General features: G+C 46.5%; 1 protein-coding gene across 32 annotated transcripts in view; it reads right to left on the bottom strand.

The window, feature by feature from the left end:
• The window catches only part of KCNMA1 (potassium calcium-activated channel subfamily M alpha 1), a 683,907-nt gene that overhangs the window by 471,230 nt on the left and 190,224 nt on the right, over positions 1-22,453 (bottom strand). For all 32 annotated transcript variants that reach the window (XM_036222527.1, XM_036222528.1, XM_036222530.1 and 29 more), the window contains exon 2: positions 11,092-11,253. In XM_036222527.1, coding sequence (XP_036078420.1) covers positions 11,092-11,253 — 162 coding nt within the window. The remainder of the gene's footprint in view (positions 1-11,091; positions 11,254-22,453) is intronic.

Genomic DNA, 22,453 nt, shown 5'->3' with positions numbered 1-22,453 from the left:
GAAACCCACTGGTCTTCAAAGAGAACACAGGTCAGGGAAATAGCTGTGTTTTGTAATTTAGCACCCAGGCAAAGCTCAGGCTTTACTAGCAAGGCTACTAACAGTCTTTGCTTAAATCATGTAAGTTAAATTGGAAACACCTGTATTAGTCAGTTGAAGGTTTATTGTCGTATTTTAAGTTCATCTAAGAGTTTACCTTAAACAAAGCCTCATTTAGGGAACTTCTGCAATGCCAAATCCACTAATCACCCACAGTGTTCATACCTTTGCTGTAAATTTGGGGGTTCACCTGGAAGCTCCCACGAGCCCACTGGTATGCCATCTTGCTCCAGAAATAAAAACAGCATTCACCACAGCAATGTTTCCTTCTCCTCAGTCCCTCCTGAGTGCTTCTACCAGTCATTATTTAAAATAAATGTGCCTCTTATGAAATGTTTACAGGTAGAGAGAGAATCGTTTCTGCCTTCCGAATGGACTTTCAGAAACAAGATGACCTGCTTCAGCAGCCATTCTGACTTCTCACCCAGGGTCTCCCCAGGCAAAGCCTGCTCAATTAGAAAGGAGGCCCTTAACATTAATTTTTGTGCGAGTGGGGTTACCAAGTTGAAATGTGACCTCTTCAGAGGTTTTCAACTATCTGAAGACAACTCAAGGAGGGGCCTTCGAGACTGACAGAGTTTAAAAGAAGCCAACTCTTCCTGGGAGAAAGCAGCCCCTTGGGACGTGAACCCTTCCTCTCAAGGGACCCTTCCTCCCGCCCAACTCCATGGTCGAAGGCCCTGTTCCTGCTACTCCATGCTTCTCTTCTTCTCTGTAGATTGAAAATCCACCTGGAAAGGAGTCTGGAAGGAAAATAACCATGGGAGATAAGTAAAAGGCAAAGGCCCTATCACACGGGGAGAGTTTTAGATTTTATTTCAAGTGGACTAAGCCAGGGAAGGTCCACACAGGGACACTCCTTGACTACTTCCTGCTTCTCTCTAGTTGCTCCAGCAGCTGGGAAAAAAACTATTCTTTCTCCTTTTTGCCACTCTCCTAGTGCCTAGCAAAGTGCCAAGTACTCAGCAGGTCTGGGGTCATCCCTTGCTGTCTTTGCTGACTGAGGATGGTAGAAGGAATGAGAAAACATGGAAACATTCTAGGCTACAAGGAAACAAACTACTAACAGACTACTACTCTTCCCTCATTTTATCCATGGTGACACCAGGCCTTGAAAGAGCACTGACTTGTCCAAGGCCACTAAAAAGTTTATGGCAGAACCATAATTAGAACCCAATTTTCTGCTGCCCACAGTTCCTCAGATGACAGTGGCCTGTCATGTCTATTCTCATATCTCAAACACCATCGCCAATCCCCAAGACCCAGAGAGACACCTGTATGAACCTAGGTAAGTAAACTGTTTTCTTCCTTCTGGTGTTCTAAGCTTTCTTTCTGGCAAGGTCTAAGGTGGCCAGGAAACCAACTCGCCTACCTCATGGCTCAGAGAATGACAATAACCTCATGGCAGCTGCCCCAGGAGCCCAGGCAGGTGCCTGTGAGATTAAACAGCGCCTGAAAACAACAGCTTTTCTTTGCAGGAAGTTATTTCTTTACCCCTGGAGGCATAAGCCCAGGCAGCCTGCTCTGTGAGTGCCCAGCTGATATAATTAGCTCCAGACAGACCTAGCAAGACACACAAGAACAGTCTGGACCCCTCCCTATGGGATTCCAAACCCCACATGTCCCCATGCAAATCCGGAGGGATGCAGAAGCTAACAAACCCAGCAAGTTCATATGACAATCAGAAAGCCAGCAGCCTCTGCCCTCTGAAATGCTGCCTTTTTGCGATTTGGCCTCTGTTTCGAGCTATTTTTAGTGTAAGCAAAGCTCAAACCTAAGGGAGGGTGGTGTGAGAAGGTGTCTTTTCTTTTTCTCTTCTTTTCAATGAGCTCTTCCCTGTTTCCCTTAGGACAGTCCCTCAACAAAAAGGAAAGAAAAAAAAAGGAGGGAGATTGTGGGGAAAGGTCAAAATTCAGCATCTGTGCTAAAGCAGTCTGGGAATAGTTGTAAGAAGGTGATGGTTTTTCAACCCTTCGAATCAATCTGCTGGATCCTAAATTCTTCACAGGTGCAAGAAGCCAGCATCCCCAGTCCATTTACTTTCTTGATTAACCCATCTCCAATCAGCAAGGAAGACACAGAGATGTGCCTGCCTAGGAAGGAGGCACACACAGTCTACAGGTAACTTGCGATGCCCTAGGGAAATCCGTGTTTCCACAGGCTTGTGAACCGGAACCAAGCTTCCATTCAAGACAACCAAGCTGCCCAGCTTTGACATTCCCTCCACGTTAGCACCAGGCCAATTTTATGAACTAAAATTAACTGGATGAGCAAAAACATAGGCCTCGTGCTTAAGAGGGCTAGGTGCCTTTAATTGAGTTTTCGAGTGCCCTAATTCCTTCAGAAAGAAAAAGAAACAACTAACTGTCCTGTCCTTGTTTCCTCACTACTCAAACACTAGAGAACATTTTTAGCAATAAAAATTTTAGGGCAAATGGCAGATTTCTGTTGTTACCATTCCTCTGAAGAAGTTGTTTCACTGGGGGTTGGGGAGAGCTTCTTTCTGAACACAGGCCCTAAAAATGGGGCTTCTAGTGCACCAAATTGGGATGTTTTGGGCCTGCAGGCACGAGTCAGTCTGCCTGCTCCTAAACATAGCCCAGTAAACTAAACTTGGAAGCATCAGCTTGCATGTGGTCCCAAGTGTGACTTTCCAAGCACGTACCCCCCAGCAATAACAATGGCTAGCAACTTCGTCATCATCATCATCATCATCTCTATTTTTGAGTCGGCTTGCTAACCAAACTTCCTCGTAGCTGAAATGGAGGCTCCAAGGAGAGTTTCAGTCCACTAGGATATTACTCTGGCAAACGGGATCTGCTACATCACTGGCATCCTCCAAAGGCCCTGGGAGAGAAGCTGGGTGAGAAAACAATCCCAGCCCAAGATGACGGGCTCCATCTCCTAAAAAGCCTCCAGGGGGCGCCAGTTTTTATTGGTTGGAAAGGAAGGAAGGAAGGAAGGAAGGAAGGAAGGAAGGAAGGAAGGAAGGAAGGGAGGGAAAGGGGGAAGGAAGGAAGGAAAGGAGGGAGGAAGGGAGGGAAGAGGGAAGAAGGAAGGGAGAGAATGAGTGAAAGAGTGAGTGAGTGGGTGGGTGGGTTTAATATTAGTCAAATAAACACATTTGCTCAGGCCCCTCGGGTCCAGCATCAGGAAGACATAGGATATGAGATCAGGATCGGGACAGTCACCTCCTAAGCCTGTCCAAGGACTAAGGGATAGGCTGCAGGCTCTGATTTATCACCAAATTACTTCAAAAACCTTGCCACCCAAAAGATTTATAGCAAAATACAAGCATAACATTTTCACTTTCAACATTCTGGACAATTTCACTTTGCAGATTTTACTAAAAGAATCAACATGTGTCCAGTGCCTTGAATAGTGTCTGACACCTAATGGGTGCTCCAGGAATGTTTGAAGGAATGGATGAGCAGCTCAGAGGATTCTACACTTACAATAGAATTGGTATCCTTATCTTCTAGTCACTTAACACACTTTCCTGCACTCATCCAATGGACTTGTGGTTGCTGTCCACCAAAATGAATGTTAAAGACATCTCCCACATACTGGAGCTGACAAGCCCTCTGAAACCAGCCCTGTGTCTGTCAGCCTCACCCATATCCAGGGAGGACAAGACATGGGGGCCACAGTGCGCACACTTGACCTTCTTTCTACAAGACTCATCTGTCATCCTGCCAAGGCATTTCCTGTGACACACACTACTACAATGCACAGCTCCCAGGGAGAGCCCAACCCTCCCTCTGGCCCCTAGCCAGATTGGGGAAGCTATATGAAGTGATAATTTCCTGGCCAATTTGACAATGGTGAGTCAGGCTGGCATGAGCCAGCTTCAGGAACAACAAGGCTTGAATTGTGTGTATGGAACAAACATCGTCAGCTCGCTGGACCCAAACCCGGGCCTTCCTGGGATACTCAGACTCCTTTCAAATGTCCATACCCAGAGCTAGCTCAACACTGAGAGGATATCTAAGTTTGATGACGTCTGAAGGCTGCTCCATCTCTGTCATAGTAAATGATTTATTCTCCACTCATCCGTGTCTCCACACCAGTTCTTTTCCTCTCTGACATGGTGACTAGGCTGACCCAACAATAACAAAAATAATAATAGCCAATGCTTATTAAGCACTAATCATGAAACAGGCACTGTTCTAAATGTTTTACATTCCCTGACCATCAATGTCTCAAACTAATAGGCAAGGACTATTATTATGCCCATTGAACAGAGGAGGAAACTGAAGCACTGAAAGATGAAGCAAGTACCCCAGGGTAAAGCCCTAGAGAGTGGTGGCGCTGGGACTCAGCAAAATGACTGTAGGCCCTGGGCTCCTAACAGCCCTACCACACCACACATAGCAGCGCTCCACGTTCCAAGGGCCACAGCCTCTAAGGATGCACATCCTGGAGACAGAGGTAAAGCAGGAGCTGAAGTTTTGGGGATGGGTGCTAAGTGCTCCACCCATCTTCCTCATCAGTTCTAATCAAGTAAGAAAGGAACACAAAGAGAGCAGGAGCCCCACTTCAGATAGGGCTGGGTCAGCAAAGGGGCAGCACTCCTATTTCCCAGCCCCAAAAGAGAAGTTGAAACAGAAAAGAGGTAGGGAGACTGGCAAAGGAAAGCTGGCCTGGCCTGTTTACCACACAGACACCAAAGCGCCCTGCCACGTTTACTAGGCACCCATTGACGGGGTGCTACATTCACTTCTGTGTGTCAGGGAATACCAGTAAAGGTATTTGTACTAGACAGATGGATGAATGTATGTAGATGGATGAGCAGACAGACGGATGAGGTGAAAGGACAGAGCAGGCACCCACTTCCCAACCCTCTACCCCCAAACCCCAGCGACTGGAGGCCACGAGAGGCTCTCTCTTTCTCCAGAGCTGTCAGAGAATTGATTTCTGAAACTCTCCTTCATTTTCTCAGGGGAGGTCAGAGAAGCCAACACGCCAGCTAGCAAAATTAACAGCTGCTGTTTACAGAATGCTCTGGAGAGGCCTGCACACACAGCACGTGGCCTGCAGGCCAGCAAGGCAGACCCACAGCCAGCACGGCTGAGGAGCCTGAACCAAGGGTGCTATCCATAGCAGGCTGTCGTAGGGTAGGGGGAGGGGGGATTAGGGTGCACTGACTGCAAGGGATACAGGCAATGGAAGGGAAGACTTAGGGAGTGACTGTGCTACAGAAGTCCCCTACACATTCCACTGATGTGGGAAAGGTAAATCTTACGCTGTGATTTCCTGCTGTGGAACTTGGGGGCCCATCTGGCTCTAGGCTCTGTCTCCCCATTTCTACCACATCATTAAGTTGAGTTTGTGGAGGTAAATGTGGTGTGTCTCTATAAAAAGGAGATAGATAATACATGTTATCCATTACTTTGTGTTATCAGGAACTGCGAAGAAGTCACATTGGCCATTTAGAGAAAGATACTGACAGTCATAGAGCAGGAGAACTTGCTGGTTTCGTTTGGTGGTTGGCAAACTTCTTCTGTACAGGGCCAGACAGTAACTATTTTAGGCCAGTGGATATTTCGGACTCTGCGGATGCTACTCAATTCTACAGTTGTAGCATGGCAGCCATAGAAATATGTAAATGAGTGAGCATGGCTGCATCCCAATAGAACTCTGTTTATGAACACTGAAATTTGAATTTCATATAATTTTCAAATGTCACAAAATATTCTTTTTGACTCTTTTTATAAACCATTTAAAGATGTAAAAACCCTCCTTAGTTTATGGGCCGTATAAAACAGGCAGTCAGCCAGATTTGGCCCACGGGCTACAGTTTGCTGATCCCTAAGCTAGCTATGTGTTTCCCAAAGTGTGTTCTTTATCATGCCCACAGGTGTTTCATGGGGAAAGGGTTTCATGGTGAGAAAGGAATGGGAAATGCTGGGCAAAAAAAACAAGGTACTAATATAGATAATATGGGTATGTATAATATGTGCCTGTATTTATCCATGTGTGTATCTGTGTGTCTATAACAATCCCCATTATAAATGGGTTTTCTGATACTGTCAATCTTGTGCTATATTTCTTAGGAAATTCCTCCCTAAGGAATTTCATTCAATTTCTGACTTTCGATTTCTTTATTTTTAAAATAAGGAGATGAACTAGACCAAAAGTCAGTAAACGATGGCCCATGAAATAAATCTGGTCCACTCACTACCTGTTTTTGTAAATAAGGTTTTATTGGAACACAGTCACACTTGTGTATTGTCTGTCACTGATTTCAAACTACAAAGTCAGAGTTGAGTAGTTGTGTCAGAATCCCAATGGTCTGCACAGCCTAAAATACTATCTGACCCTTTACATAAAAACTTACTGACCTTGAATCACTAATATTGAGTTTGGTTTAGGATTCTATAAAGTACAACCAAACAATACAAAAGCTGACTTAGTGTGTTTCTTGTCTTCTTTATTTATACATTTTCTTAATCTTAAATGGATTTTAATTTGCTCACAAAACTACATAGAACACATAACCACATAATATAAAGTTTAAAGAGAAGAGTGAGGAAATTAGGTTGAAGGGGAAATGAGAGGAAAGACACAACAGTGAAGTCAAGGGCATGTGAATGCACAGAATGCAAACCCTGAGACACTATGTATTTTCAGTGGGTCACCAACTTGGCTCCAAGCAGCCATGACAAAAAGAGAGCCATGATCCCTCTCCCAATTTAGAGAGTTCACTGGAAGTTCACCAAGAGGAACGCAGCAAACCTGGCACAAGGAACTACTTGTCCCCTGAGTCTGTGTATAGAATGGCTAACAAGAGACGTAGTGAAGAAAGTCCTCGACGATGCCCAAACAGTGGGGAGGTATCCTGATGGCATTTATGGCTACATGAACATGTTCCTATTGTGGGCTACTTCCAAATCCCAAAGTGGAATTTATCAGCATTTCTTCCGGTACATTCCAAATTTTTTAAATAAGTATGTACCACTTCTAAAATCAAAAAATAAATGTTTTTAATTTTAAGAAAAGATAAAGGAAGCAGTAACCCTTGACAGCCTGGTATTCACTTTGATGTGGAATCTCTCAGCCATGTGCTCCAAAAGAAGGCTCTGTCTAGTCATGCTGTTTTTGTGAAGCTAAAGCCTGAGGGCCAAGGTGAGAGATAAGATGAAGACAGGCTATTCTGAAACCTGGTCAAGGAATTTTTATCACTTTGGTGATGAAGCTCCTGGCGTTCGCTATAAAAAGCACTGATGGATGGTGACTATCACTTGCCATTTTTTACATTGAGCTCTACAACTTTATATCTCGTTTATCATTATAAATCATTCACACTGTAGATCTCTGTTGCTCCGTGCTTTATGCACAGTGCCTAGAACAGTGCCTGGTGCAGGTAGGAAATAAGTACTTCCTGAATGACTGATGTGATTTTCTGAGAGATCCTGGACAAAAGGGGAGTCTACAGATATCCCGAGGTTGTCCTGGAGAATCCTTTCCCAGCAGGGTCTTACCCACAATGCCCTGGGAGCTTTGAGACTCTCACCTGTGACAATGAAACAAGTGAAAAAGGGGCCCAGATGTGAAGGCTAAGCTTTTGAGCCCTGCGTCAAGGAAAACAAATTAAAAATTGAAAAAGGAAACTCTGAACAGCCGGGTGTCTAGTCTTGCTTTAGTCCCATTGTTGGAAGGATAAACATTTGGACAGCTCAAGAAAAACACAGCTTTGGTTTCTGAACAGGCAGAGCTGCTTTCTCTTGCACACCGAGACTTCAATGGGAAACCTGTTCCTTGCTCAGAGCAAGGACATGCGTTTTCCTAAAGGAGAGTCCCTTTCTGGACCCCTGAGAAGCCTGCTTTCAGTGCAGTGGGACCTGAGTGCGTCAGAGCAACCCAGGCAGGATTTTCTCCAAGGAGACCTTTAGAGAGCAGCTGGCATCCTGGGTACTCCCAGGCAAGGAGGCGTGGGCAGGCTGTGCTTGTCCACGCAAATGTTAAGAGAATCAAGCCAAGTAGCCTTAAGACCTAATTGGCTCAGAGATGATAAAGTCAAAATGTCACAGCCAGAGACAGCTGGAAGTGGCTTAGAAAAGAAGAGGCATTATCTTTGACTGGAAAGTAATGACACAGAAAGAGCACTAGACAGAAGTCCAGAGGCCTTCAGGTACTGGTCTGGCTCTGTCACTTGTGGCCACATATTGTTAGGCAGGTCATTGCTCTTCTTATGCCTTGGTTTTCTCAACTATAAAATGGAAATGAACTCATTGATAAGATTGGCTTTCTTGTAACAAACCCCTATAAAACAACAGTTAAATGAGAGATACAAACAAATAGGACATGGTCCTTACCCTTCAATCTGATCCTAACATATAGGGTCTAACCCGGTGCCCAGCCCACAAGAGGCTCTTGATAATGTCAGTAGTATCAAGGTGGATTGGGTGCACTTGGCCTGTGATTCCATTTTCACAATGTCACCCACATCCACCTACTGGTCCCCACTGCTCAGTATTAGTTCAGGATTTGCCCTCACCAGGTCCACCACAGGAATCTCTTTGCATCCTGTCAGAGATGCCAGGAGCTCACTATCCTAACTGATCCTAGCACCTTCAAGCTCCCACCTCACCAATTTGGTCTTCACTTGTCCACCAGCCTTCTCTACACAACCACCAATCATGATACTCTCCCCTTGAAAATCTCATTTCCTACAAAATTCAGTCCACATTCTCTTGCTTAGCGTTTGAAAGGTGGACAAGCTGTCTTCAGCCCACCTTTCCAGCCTTACTTCAACCTCGGGTGCCTTTGTGTTCGCAGCCGGAGCCTCTTTCCATCAACGCCATGGCCCATATCTGTTCCTGCTGCTCCTCACTCTGGAATGACTTCCTCTACTTTGACGTCAAGATCCTAATTCACATTTCAAAGTTCAACTCAAATGCTCTCTATTTTATTAGGTATACTTCTCAGCTGCTGGCCCACTAAGTAGTCTCTTTCTTCTTTTCAAGCTTGGGTATGTTTTTATTTTTTATATCATCTCTATCATCTAGCGTGTGCTTGGTCCATCCTGAAATAGAGGTTTCAGCTCAAAGGCTTTCCTCCCTGTGACTGCTTTCTTGATGTCCCTAAACTTCTCCAAACTCATCTTCTTCCACCCCAACACACACTCACACAATACTTGTACTCATAGCATTTCTCCAGACATTCCTTCAATAACTTCCATCCATGCTGTGATGGAATCAGGATCCTCCTCGTTTTCCACAGGGCTGGAAAGAACACCTGGCTCTGAGTCAGTGCTTGGTAAACTCTTGGATGATGCTGATGAAGATAATTAAAACTGTCTGCAATGGCCACATGGAAGCCACAGGAGTTGCACATTTGTGCCATCGCACTGTCTGCTGTTCCTGATCCACAGTCACCACCATACATAGAGAAGGCACTGCCCCCATTTCATCCCAAGTAAACGTCCAGACCCAGAATTCAACCTCTTTAAGTTTCCCACACAGAATCTATTCATGTACAAGCACTAAAGAGCAATGGAGACTTTAATGAAAACTCTGGGAGTAGGGGAAGGGACAAGGATGGTGGTTACATAGCAGAACCCACAGAAAGCCACCTTCAATTCCTTATTAGACACCCAATACTGCCCATTTTATCCTCTTTGCAGCAAATGGCCTCACCAGTTTCTCCACTTCCTCCAAAATACTGACTTTTAATTTCTCCCCTTTCCATTTTGCTATCAATTGACATCATCCATAGCTTCATATTCAGACTCTTCAGAAGGCTCAGTTCATGACAGGTCCCTCAGGTAACAGAACCCTGTCCCCTTTGAAGGTTGCTTGGCTACTGCCTCTGTGACTCAAGCATTCAGTGTCTTATTCCTTCCTGTAAGCTATTTGTAAGATATTGGTCCCAAACATAGAGTTCCCCCTCAAAAGGACACTGACAGGTGAAATTTTCACCACCTCCCCACATCTACAGTCACCTCCTCACTGAGTTTTGCCATGAAATGTTGAGAGTGATGATATCTATTTTCCAGCATCCCTACATGATCTTTGATCCACCAGGTATCAGGATGTCCCCACTCATTCTGTCTATGAGCCGAATGACTCCTTAACAAACTCCAGCTTCAGGCCCAGGAAAGGCAGCCCATACAAAACGGCTTCCAGAATCATAAGAAATCGTTTGTAATGCAAAATCGTTCTCAGAGAAACTGCTGACCAGAGCAGATCTAAGAAATCCAGTGGGCAGAGCTACACCCAGAAGGGCCCACATATGGCAGAAGCATGGCCTGGCCAGAGTGACCAATCTGTGCCTGTTTGTCCATAACTTTCCCAGTCTCTCACTGAGAAGTCCCAAGTACCCCTCAATCCCATGCAAACTGAGATGGTTGGTCACTATAGGCTTGTCCCACCCATGATACTTGCCAAGAACCAGGAGATCAGTGAAGCCAAGCTCTATATAAGCGGACCAGAGAGAAAGCAAGAAATGCACAGAGAAGGGGCAGGATGAGCCTTGGTTACAGATGGGCCTAGGAAATAGCCTCATCAGACATAAGGCCAGAGGAGAAATGATCTAAGCACAGGGCCACACAGCCTCAAGTCAGCTGCCAACAAGTTTCACCAGTATGTTAAGGATCTACATTGTGAGGAGGATCCGGATCACAAAGGGCAGGATATTAGGAAACTGCCCAAAGGGGCTCTCTGCTTAGTGGCCAGAGCACAATAGTAACATCCCCAGATGGCCAGCATGCGCTCACACACATACATACACATGCTCAGAAGTCCCTCCTCAGCAGAACCTCTGAGCCCCAGATGCTGGCCCGCTCTGCAAATCCCTCCACAAACCACTGGCTTAGATGTACCTGAACCCAGCCTCTCCTCTATGACCATACATAAGTACTCTGTTTATCCCACCTCCCAATAGCCAGTGGCCTAGAGAAGACTCCACAAAACATGACATCCCTATCAACAAAGCAACTGTGGACCGGAGAGCAGGAATCCTCTTGTGAGGAGGGTGCTGAGGACTCACCAGGACTCTGCCGGTCAGCGTCTGGGCAGATATCATCACCCCCGCCCAGTCCTTCACAGAAGTCATCCAGCCGACCTCGGCTGCCACCGCCTCCTCTTTTTCGTCCACTGGCTTGAGAGTGCCATCCGCCTGGCTTGAGCCATTGTTAATCTTCTGGGCCTCCTAGGAACAAAGAGAATAAGGATTGAGACATAGGAACAAGCTGGATTTTAAAGACACAACCCATCCAAAAAAAATCAAAGCTTAAAGGTATAGGGGTAGGGGAGAAGGAATAGATTATGGCTTTAATCACTTTTTTAAATCTTTTAAAAAGAGTCTTCTTTCTCCTTCAAATATCTTTGTGAAAGAAAGAAAAATGAGATTATTCTCTTCCTATTTTCAAGAAACAAAGCTCAGGAGGAAAAGCATCCTGTGTGGGGCGCTCTGCCTATTCACCCTTCAAGCCCTTCTCACTGGAGTCCTCAAACTTTCCTTTAAGGAAGCCTTCATCTCTTCATCTTCTGTCTGTATGGTTCAAAAGGGACTGATATGCCCACATTGGCCCAGGAATGGAGACTGGTCAACCATATCATTCCATCCCCCTGGCTTCAGTGATGGGATCAGGGACGGTCACATGACACACACCAATCCAATACACACCCAAGTCTGGGATTTTTGCTGGAAAGAGCAGAAAAGGAAATCCTTCCCTGAAAATGAAGGTGCCACAGAGAAAAGCAGAAGTGACAGAACACTGATGTCATCATTTCAGCACCTGAATCCAGCTGTGCCTGAGATCCACAGCAGATGTCTTCGGTAATAGGAGGCAATAAATTCCCCTGTGTGGCTTGAAATATGCTCGAGGAAACAAGGACGACATTATCCGATAACTGAGCCCCACATCGAGCCCTAAACTGTACTCTTTTGCATACAATGTGCCCTCTGCCTGGAATAGTCTCGACCCACAAAGAGTCTCAGCTTGCTCCCTCACCTCCCTCAAGTCGTTGCTCAAATATCAGCTTTTCAATGAAGCCTTTCTGGCTACTGTTTTAAAACTGCAACCCTATAGCGACCCCTCCAACAGCATCGCCTTTCTTATTTTTCTCCACAGCATTTAAAACCTCTAATACACTCTGTAATTCAGTTACTTATTTCAAATACTGTCTGCCTCCCCCAACTGCTACATCCCCAGAGCCTAAAAGAGTGCCTGGTATACAGTTGGCTTAATAAACATGAATGAATGAATGAATGAATGAATGAATGAATGAATGAATGAAAGGGTTATAAGTACCAGCCCCTCACTGACTATGTAACTTGAACTTAGGATTGCTGAATAAAATACAAGACACCCAGAAATTTTTGCATTTCAAATAAAAAGTAAATTTTTTAGTGTAACTATGCCCCCAAATATTACACAGGCCATACTTATACTAAAAACATACTCATTTTTTATCTAAAATTTAAATTTAACTGAGCCTTGTACTCAAATACTCACTGAGATTATTTTGGCAGATATAGATATTTTAAAAGAGGCCAGCAAAATTATCTTCATCATTTAAAACACTAGAGTTAACGTCCAAAGGAAACTGAGCCTGAGAATTATTGTGACTTGGAGTGAGGAGGGAAAACCAAAGGCGGAAGTGAAAATCTTTGTCTGCAGTGAGGAGGAGTGGTGCAGAATGAGAAAATGAGAGCTGGCAGGCACTGCATGAGTCATCCTCTGGAGGACCTGCAGGCAGGCAGGAAGCTGCTCCTGAGGCCTGGTTCTCCCCCTCCAGCCACCTCTGACCCAGGGAAGCTGGGAAGAGAGAAGCAGCACTAGCGACACCAGGTGCTCATGTCTTATTTCCAAGTGCGTGGGGCCCCATGGAGCTAGAAGAGTCCAAGAGGAGGCTGCAGGCAGTGTGGTTGGGGGCCTCCTGCTGACATATATGGAGTCCACTGCCCAAGCCACCTAAAGCCAATCTCAGTGGCTTGGTAGGACCCCGAGTCTCAGCTATGTGAACACTCTACACAAATGAGTTTTCTAGAAGAATAAGAGACCCTGATCCAGAGGCAGCCTTAGTAACTAAAGGTGTAGATTTGGTTCTCCTGCACCTGCGGGACCTCCCATATGAGATGGGGCAATGTTGCCTGCCTATAGGCATTGTGTGGATTAAACAGTGCCAAACAGCACATAATACATATTCACTTAATTATTCCTCCAGCCTCTTGCTTCTCCTTCAGCCACTGACACTCTAGCAGCGGTTCTCAAACTTGAAGAGGCATCAGAACCACCTGGAGGACTTGTTAAGACAAGGTGCTGGGCCCCAGCCCCGACCTACATGTGTAACAAGTTCCCAGGTGATGCTGATGCTGATGCTGCTGGTCTGGGAACCCCACTTTGAGAACCACTGGTCCTAATCATCCTGGCATGGCTTGATCATCATCCCTGCCCTGATCTAAAATGGGACACAGATCTTAACATACAGCCTTTTCCCAGCCTCTTCCTTTTCCCAGGCACAGAATCACTTGCTTATTTCAGAACTAGAGAACATGGTATTAAAAGAGAAGAAGTCAAGGCAGAGAAAGGCTCTCCAATCAGAGACTCTGGTGTTTCCTTTGGAGTAGTGCCTCCCAGGGACATTCTGAACTGGTACAGGGCCATGGCCAGGGAGCCTGGTAACTCTCTGCTCCTCAGCTGGGGGAGGCTCAGGCTCCCAGCCACCTAGCCAACCCTGGAGGAGGGAATCGGCATGAAAATGGCTAGGAGGCAGGAAGTCCTCTCCAGTCACAGTGGTTTCAATGCATCAATAATTCACAGCACAAGTGGTATATGGCAGATAATGCTCTCTTGCCAGCCCTCTTACCTATTGTTTTACAAGGCATTCATTATTTTAATTACTTTATGATAGGCAAGGAAAAACACAGACAAAGGGAGATAATGCCCTTGTTATTATTTGCTTACACTGGATGTTGCAAGCTTAATTACACGCGTGGGAGGCAGGACTGGGGGAGTGGCGGGGAGAATGAGGAAGCGGGAGCTCTACAAAGCTTGATGCCAGCAGGCCAGGTTAGTGCTCCCTCTCCACCGCTGACCTCACTCTGGCCAAAGCATCCCTCATCTAGAGCAGGGATTACAACCCCATGCTTCAGCATAAAGGGGGCAGAGGCCCAGAGAGGTTAAATGGACTTGCTGGAGACACACAGGGGGAAGGAGTGGTGAGGGGCAGAGTGAATTATAATAGTGATTGGCCATCATTTATCAATCCAAAACCAGGTGTCAGAAACTGCAAATTAAGTGCTTTTATGCATGATCTTGCCTAGACCTTATAATAAATCTGACAAGCAGGTAGAATTATCCCCACTTTACACACAGGGCAAGTGAGAACAGGTATTTCTCAGGGGAAGGCACAGAGCCTAAGAGCTTGGGCTGAACACAGAGAGCCCACCTGGGCTTAGGTCTGCTCTACCACTGACAAGCTGACTACCATGGGCATGTTAGCTCCCAAGTCTTGGCCTCCTTCATATAAAACAGAGACAGGCATGCATTAAGGTGGTAGGGAAGCTCATATGAGAAGAGCAATGCACAGCACTTGGCAAGGTGCTTCGTGCGCAGCGTTATAGCAGTCAAGATGGAGCACCCATTGATAGGACTGGTTGCCTCTGAGGGTAAAGGGGCACCACAGCATCAATTGACGGCCCTGAGAGGACAATGGCCCAGAGCGAAACCTTAATAAATAATTACAGAATGAAGCATAAATGAGTGTAGGTCCTAATGGTTATGACCTTGGGAGGTAAGGTGCTCCAGCTTCAGGAGAGGTTCCAGCAGGAGCTGGGTGGCAATTCCCAGGATAACTGTGGCAGAGTCCTACACAGAGTGAGCCCTGGACCAAGTGGCCGTTTAGATCCCTTCTGACTCTGAGGTCTATGAGATCAACCTTTGATTCAAATTGAGGACCAGAGAGAGGCTGTCTCCTGGGTCTCAAGATACTGCTCACTCTCCTGTGCCCCACGGGATGCTGCTTCAGGGGGAACAACACTTTGTCCTGAATGGCAAAGTGAGCATCCATCCATTCCCAAACTCCCACTTCCCACTGCAGAGAAAAGATGCAGTGGAGGAGAAAGGAGGATGTGGAAGAGGGAAGAACAGGGTTAAAAAGAAACTGGGCAGGGCGGGGCAGATATCCTAGAATGTGGAGGCCCCGTTGTAGCACCCCCTGAGAAAGGGGCTCAGTCTTGTTTTGAAGGTCACTCCTCCCTCAAGCCATGCTCTCTCTCCTCACCAGAATCTTGTGTAAAACAAGCCACAGTTGCTTCCCAGGGATAACACAGGACAACATCTAATCACAGTGTCCAAACCAGAGGGTGGGGAGGGCTGTAGGGTGAGGGTGCAGGTATAGGAGGCTGGGGGACACCAGAGAGCAGAGTGGCTGGCAGTTCCCTCTGACTGCAGGCCGCCTCTCACAGGGTTGGGCATGGGCATACAGTCTCATCCTTTTTTGCCTTCTCCACATTCTTTTTGGGGAGATTTTCCCCAGTGGCTTCCTATTGACATGGCCACAGAGGGCCTTACCACTTCTCTGTCTCCTGTGGCCAAGGACTTGACCAGACTATAGTCCCCCAGAAGTCACTATGCAGAGCACACATCTGTTGGATTTTAGGCATTTTCCCCAAATCGCCAAGTCAAAGACCACAGCCTGATAAGGAACCTCACCAACCAGTTCAGTTGCCAACACCCCTCCCTATATAGATGAGAATACCGAGGGCCTGCAAGGGCGGGAGGAACCACATGCCCCGTGCCACCTAGTCCAACCAGATAACCCCCAAGCCAAGACATATACCCCCAGCTGGCTCTATTTCCCTTATCTCTTGTTGCTTCCCCAGTTGGACGATTCCTCCAAATCTAGCCAAGGGAACCCATCATTCACAGGCAGTTCATTCTGCCACACCAGCCTGCAACCTGGAGTCCATGTGTTCCTAGGATGGCCAGAAGCCTCCGCTCAGCCTGGTCCAGGGTTTGGATGTGGGGGCCATGGAGCGAACAACCTTTTTGTCTTCAAAGAGCTAGCTTTCTCTAGCAGTGGGAGCAGCCCCGGCCCAGCAAAAGAGCAAGCCTGTTCTAATCCCAGGACCCACAACCCACAGCCCCCAGCCCTCAGATTCAGGCTGTGTCTTCTGTTTTTTCTGAATTAGACCCAGTATATGGGGAATTTCAGGTCTGTGGCATGGTAGGAAAAGGTCTGAGAATGGAAAGATACTCATATCCAGGTCCAGCTTTTCTGAATGTCCTTGGACATGTCATTTCCTTTCTCAAAACCTCTTCTGTAGACAGTAATGAGTACAGCCTTGTAATCTGGTATGGTGGAGTCTAGTACTTTCTTAAAGTACCCTCTTCCTAATGAAGGTGATGGTTGCCTTGCTTCCTCTGGTTCTAAACAGAAAGCAGTTCTGCTCTGCAGAAAAGGGTCCTGGACCCCAAAGCCGGGCCTTGCAGAGCATGCAGCTCAACTCTCGGATCCCCACCCAGGTGCACCCTGCAGGGCAGTGCCTTGGTTATCTCCCTGAGCCCCAAAAAGATGTTGAAATTGCCAAATCCCTCCAGGTGGTCCGCCATGCTAGCCATACCCTCCCTATGAGCTGCTATTACACCTGGCCCCACCAAGCTATGCTCACACACCCCAGGTATGCTCTCACCGGCACCTGTAAGGCCAAGCCAGGTGCTGAAGCCACCCTGGGCACCACACCTGCTGGGTAACTGCAGCAGAGATGGGGAGCAACCAGCAGAAGGATTTCAGAGTTCCCTCACTGCTCACTGCTGAGGCTATCCCCAGATCACAAGTCTGTCTTGGGTTTAATTACATCTCAATTTTCAGACACTGACTCCTCATCCCATATCAGGGAAGTTGCTTAAGCAGTGATCATCTGGGAGGAAAACTACTCTTTAAATATAAGTCGGATCACATCACTGCCATGCCAGCACCTTCCAGCACTCATCCCACTCAAAGGACAAGTCACGGACTTCACGTAGTCTATCCACCCAATCTGCCCCACTCCTGCCATCAGCCGACGAGTCTCCCATTCTCTCACTCACTCACTCCAGCCACATCAGCCCTCTTGTGCTGCCGGAACATTCCAGGCCCACTCCTATCTCAAGGCTGATGCACTGGCTGCTCCCCTGGCCCCAGATAGCCATACAACTGCTCCCTTGCCTTACTTGGGTCTTTGACACCTTATTAGTGAGTGCTTTCCTGCCCACCCAACTGAAAACAACAGCCACCCTACCCTGATCACTCCCTATCTATGCTCTAGGCCTCCTCAGAGTATTTATACCACCATCTGCTAGTCTGCATACTTTAACCATCTTTTATTGCCTGTAAGCTCCATGAAGAAAGAATTTTTGTCTTTTGTTCACTGCTGTATCCTCGACATTGACAGTATGAGCGCAGAGTAAGCACTAGACACATCTTAATGAAAGGTAGGAAGGGAGGGAGGGAGGAAAAGAAAGCTGCAGCATATGGCAAGTCAATTCCTGGCATGCATGTGACACCTAAAATACATACAATTACTAATAAGTGCAAATGATAATAATAACATTGGCTACTTTAGAGCATCATCACAGTATTTCTATGTGGTAGGTCTGAAGACACTCATATGCAGATGAGGGGTTAAGTAGCTGGCCCAGGAAGACAGCTGGAATTTAAACCCAGCTGTCTGACACCAAAAAAAGACAAGTACCTGTCCTGGTGACCTCTTGGGAACAGTGTGAGGAGCAAATGAGATAATGTGTGTAGAAGGATGATGAGCTGCTGCAAAGTGCCCATGAAAGGTGTATTATCATCTTCAACACTCGATTCACCCCACGAAGCCTGGGTACTGCGTATATCACAGAGGCCCTTCTTCAAGGTCCCCCATGCTTTGAGAGGGCATTAAATCAAGGACAGAGGGACACAGTTCTTTTCTCAGCCAAGAACCAGCTCTGAACTATAAATCATCCTTCATGGAGCAGAGCATCGAGTCGGAAATGAACATGGCTAGGTTGACAGGCTGTGAAGTCCTCCTGCTAAGCACCAAGGTTCACTGTGCAGATGCTGCCAAAGGAGACAATTTGGATCCCCTGGCACATCCGCATCCTCGGGGTGAGGGCGTGGAGGGTATTGTGAGGCCTGGCCACTTGGCCCTGTGGTACAGAGGGTCTGATAAGAATTGCCTCCCCTAATCTCTCTGGGACAGAGTGAAGAGCTCTGGGCCTAAAGTCAGAAAGCCTACACTCCATCTTCAGCTCTGTGAGGGACAGGCTGTGTGGCCCTGGCCAGCCACCTACCCTCTCTGAACAAAGTCCTTATCTGGGAAACGAGAGGGAACAGTGTGTTAAACCCACACCTTTCTGTTCCTTGGCATCCAAAGTACGTGCTCCATGAGGTGCCTCAGGGGGTTATCAAGGGAAGGCAGAGGAGGCAAAGTCTCTGGCCTCCATGACAATCAAACCATCTCAGCATTGTGCAGTTTCTACCTCTCAGTGAAGGAGTTTCCTGAAGAAAGAAACTTTAAAATCTGCTGAGTAAAAATCCATAGGCCTGTTTTGCTTTCAAAAGATGCTTTATTTCATGGCAATAATTATGACAGTCTGTGGCACAGTTTGGCTTAAAATCCAGAAATGCCTAAACTTCAATACCTATACACCCAGTGCCTCTGTGCAGGTCACTGTCCCAGTCTTCGCCAGGCCTAAATGCCGGAGAAGGCTCTCCCAGCCACCCCCACTCCTGCCAAACAGGCCAAGAGGAAATCCTCCCAGAAGCCTCTTTCACATCCTGGGCAGGTGGCCCAGCAATGAGATCCTCCCAGGTACTGATAATCCTGTGTATTAGGGATTAGGCCGATTACCTAAAGCGGCTCAAACAAATAAAGCATAATGTGGGCACCACCAGCTGGGATTTTCATGTGAGAGTTCTGAGGGGTGGGGGGAAGAAGGTGGTCACCGTGACACCCAAGGGCCAGGGAAACAGGGCAGCAGAGGAGCCAGCCCGGAGGGAGCGGCTGGCACAGTTGGTTTCTGCCCTTGGCAAGTTCCAGTTATCCAACCTCTCTGTGGCAGGTCAGAGCCACCCTTGCACCTTGTAGCCTCCCTATCTACATCCCAGGACCCCACATTGGCAGGGGGCTCCATGTTTGTGCCGGATGAACTTAACCAGCAGTACCACTTTTGCTAACTATGGCCCACAACCCCAGGAAAGGGGCACGGTGTCCACAGATTCAGGCCACGGGAGCTTAAAAAGAAGCTCAGACAAAGCCAATTGCTCCGGGATGTTGGAAAATCATCGGAATTTACCATGTCTCATGCAATACTTCAACACAGGCCTCTTACGATTCTCACTGCTAGGAGTGCCCTAAGCCCTGAGCTGTGTGTGAACAACTGTTCTTCATCAGTCTTTGTGGGAGAAAAAAAGTGACAGCCAAAAAAGGTCACGTGACCTTTAACGAGTCATTTACCATTTTTGTGCCTCAGGTTTCCTTGTCTCAAATTCAAAGGGGCAGTGTAAATGTTCCCCAAGGTTCTGTCTAGCCTGACCTTATACATGTCCAGTGGTGTGAAATGCTGGGGGCGGACGGGAGTCCTTTGGACTCCTCCCAGGGCCAGGCTCCAAGCTGCTCACCAGTCTCCTGTGGCCCAAAGGTATTTGCTATCCCTCAAGAAATTTTTCTACCTGGTGGTTTTACACCATCTTTTAATCCTCACGACAAGCCTTCAAGATAGGAATGTCATGAGGCCCAGAGACGTTGGGTAATTTCCAAGATCACTCATCTTGTAAGTGGCAGAGCTGAAATTTAAATCCAGTCTATTCTAAGATGAAACGCTGTATTTCTCTTCTATTCCATGCTTCCTTGGGCTAGGTGAAATGTACAAAGAAAAGATGGTATCTCCTTATAAAATTCTGCTTATTACTACCACTGAAACAATCATCTTATACCCTATGGGCTTCTAACTGATAAAATTTTGTAGTACAGACATCTAAATCTGGTTATAATCAGCCACATATGGATAAGGAGCTAGAGAAATGGCCTAGAGAAGTGGGTTCCAACCTGGGAATAGAATGACCCATTAAATATAAAGTTCTGTGTGGGATGTGTTCTCAAATGGCCACATTTGTTGCTTAAAATTAATAAGTCAACCTCAAATTTTCAGGACAACTACATATATCTCAATCAGTAAACCATGTTGCAAAATAATGATATTCTCCTTCAATTAGCTTTAACATAGAAGTGATGATCCAGAATTCACTAACTGGGCCTTTGAGACTTGAAATTAAATTAGCAGAGACCTCAACTCTGATCCCTCAGGCAGAGCGACCTGGGTGGGGTTCATGTCACCCTGCTCACCTGCAAAGTGGGGCTTTGCTGCTAGCCTGCAGGAAAGCCTTACCTGCCCTGGAAGAACAGCTCAGGAGCTGCCCAAACATGAAAACCATTATAGTGACCCAGTCAGAAGGCAAAAAAACTCATTTGTTTTCTAGTTAAGGAATAACGTATAATAACGCCAGGCAAGTCTGAGGCAGGGCCAGAAGTTCAGATGGATTAATACCGAATGTAATTTTCTGAATGCCTTGTGTTATCTTGGTTAATCCTGTTAACAATATAGCAAGTTAAGCACTGTTATCTATTATCTCTATTTTAAAGATGAGCAACTGAGGCACTGAGGCTCTCTGAAGGCCTATGGTAAGCACGGTCACCTTCCAAATCCCACTGAGGCTCATGAAACTCACCACCAATCCCTTTTCCTTGTAGGAAGAACCTTGCACTTAATGGAAAGGCAATCTAGAGTAACTTTTTGTTTCAAAGAGCACACTCAAACCCCTAAAAAATGGTTGTTTGTTTTTTTAAATAAAATTAATCTCAGAGTCAAAGAGCTATAGTGGTCGGAGCTATAAGGGACCTTAGAACTTGTGCAGCCTGATTCCCCTCCTTCATAAAGAAAGAGCCTAGGGTCGAAGAAGGGTAGGAACACAGCTTGTTCATACAGAAACTATGTAGAGGCCCATGAGGTTGAGAGATGGCACAAGAAGCAAAAACATTATCTGAGATCCCAAGTCTGATTCCTGGCTTCCTATCTTATTAGCTGTGCAACCTGGAGCAAGTCACTCCACTTCATGCTAGACTCAGTTTCCTCACTGGAAAAGCAGGCTTGCAAATACTTTCTTCCAAGAGTATCTGTAAGGATCGACCATGATGATGAGTGCAAAGCACATGGTGAGGGCTCAGCAAATAGCTGTTATTATTAGCTAAGTGCCAGATCATGCACTTGTTATGACCATGAACACCGACCTAACTCAAGAGCCTACAGCAAATAAAGAGGTGATAGGGATATAAAGCCATATTTTCAGGCAGCAAACCTGATCTCTGTCCACTTCACCAAAGTGGAGGCCTAATTTGGTTTCTGGTCAAGACAAACTGGACATGGATAACAGACTTACAGGAAATCCAAAACCTTCATTTTCATAAAAGAAGGCAGAAATCTCCACGCCATCGCCATAACTTTTATGACTCAAGTTAGTGGAGAAAAAGGCAAACTGAATCAAAACAAAGATATAAACATGGCTGAGGAACAACTGAATGCTGGTCAACCATGAGGAGTTCAGATGCTTGAAGTACCAGCTCATTCGGTCAGAGGCAATGGGCTCTTATTCTCGCCTACCTTCTCCTAGTTCCTGAGGATAGGAGTTGCCGAGAGACAGTGGAAGGGTCAAGAAGGAAGAAGCAGAAGCAGGAAGGGAGCCCATCGCCACCTCTGTGGATCAGGAAGAGGATCTGACCCAGGTAGGGTCTCATTCTTTACAGCAAAAGATGCCGCGAGGCTGGCTCACGGCTCTCTGTTCCTGTGGTCCCTACATTTGGGGCCATGAAGCAGCACTGCTCCAGGATGGACTTTGGAAATGAAAAGAAACAACACAATGTAATGTATGTGTGTCAGCGAAAGACAGCCAACACTCTTCTCCAGGGAAGAAATGTCCTTTTCTCTGACTTATGTCACTACTCCTTTGCTGGGTAAGAATATGCCCTTTTAATAAAATGACAATGATAGAGCTGGCATTTTACAGTTTCTTTTCTATGTCCTTGTTTGTCAAAATAAAAAGCTGGCAACCCTTTGATAATCTATATGGTTTTTAAAGTTTAATTGAGTATGCCAGGACAGTCTAGGAACCACTCACCTGGTCCTCACTCTGAAGATGGGAAATTAAGGCCCAGAGAGGCCATGCTCATAGTAGCTGGGCCCTACTATGTGAACCCCAGAGTGTGTTTGGCACACCAATCAAGGACAGCCTTGGGGCCACGGAAGTTAGGGCCCAAGGGACAGAGACGAGAGTTCCAACAGCTCCAACAGGGCTCCAACAGCTCAGCTTGCAATGGCCCA

The sequence above is a fragment of the Rousettus aegyptiacus genome, unplaced genomic scaffold (assembly GCF_014176215.1).
Source record: "Rousettus aegyptiacus isolate mRouAeg1 unplaced genomic scaffold, mRouAeg1.p scaffold_m13_p_6, whole genome shotgun sequence".
In the NCBI taxonomy this organism is placed as follows: domain Eukaryota; kingdom Metazoa; phylum Chordata; class Mammalia; order Chiroptera; family Pteropodidae; genus Rousettus; species Rousettus aegyptiacus.
Note: the sequence above shows the minus strand (reverse complement) of the source record. Positions and strands in the feature narration are given on the sequence as shown.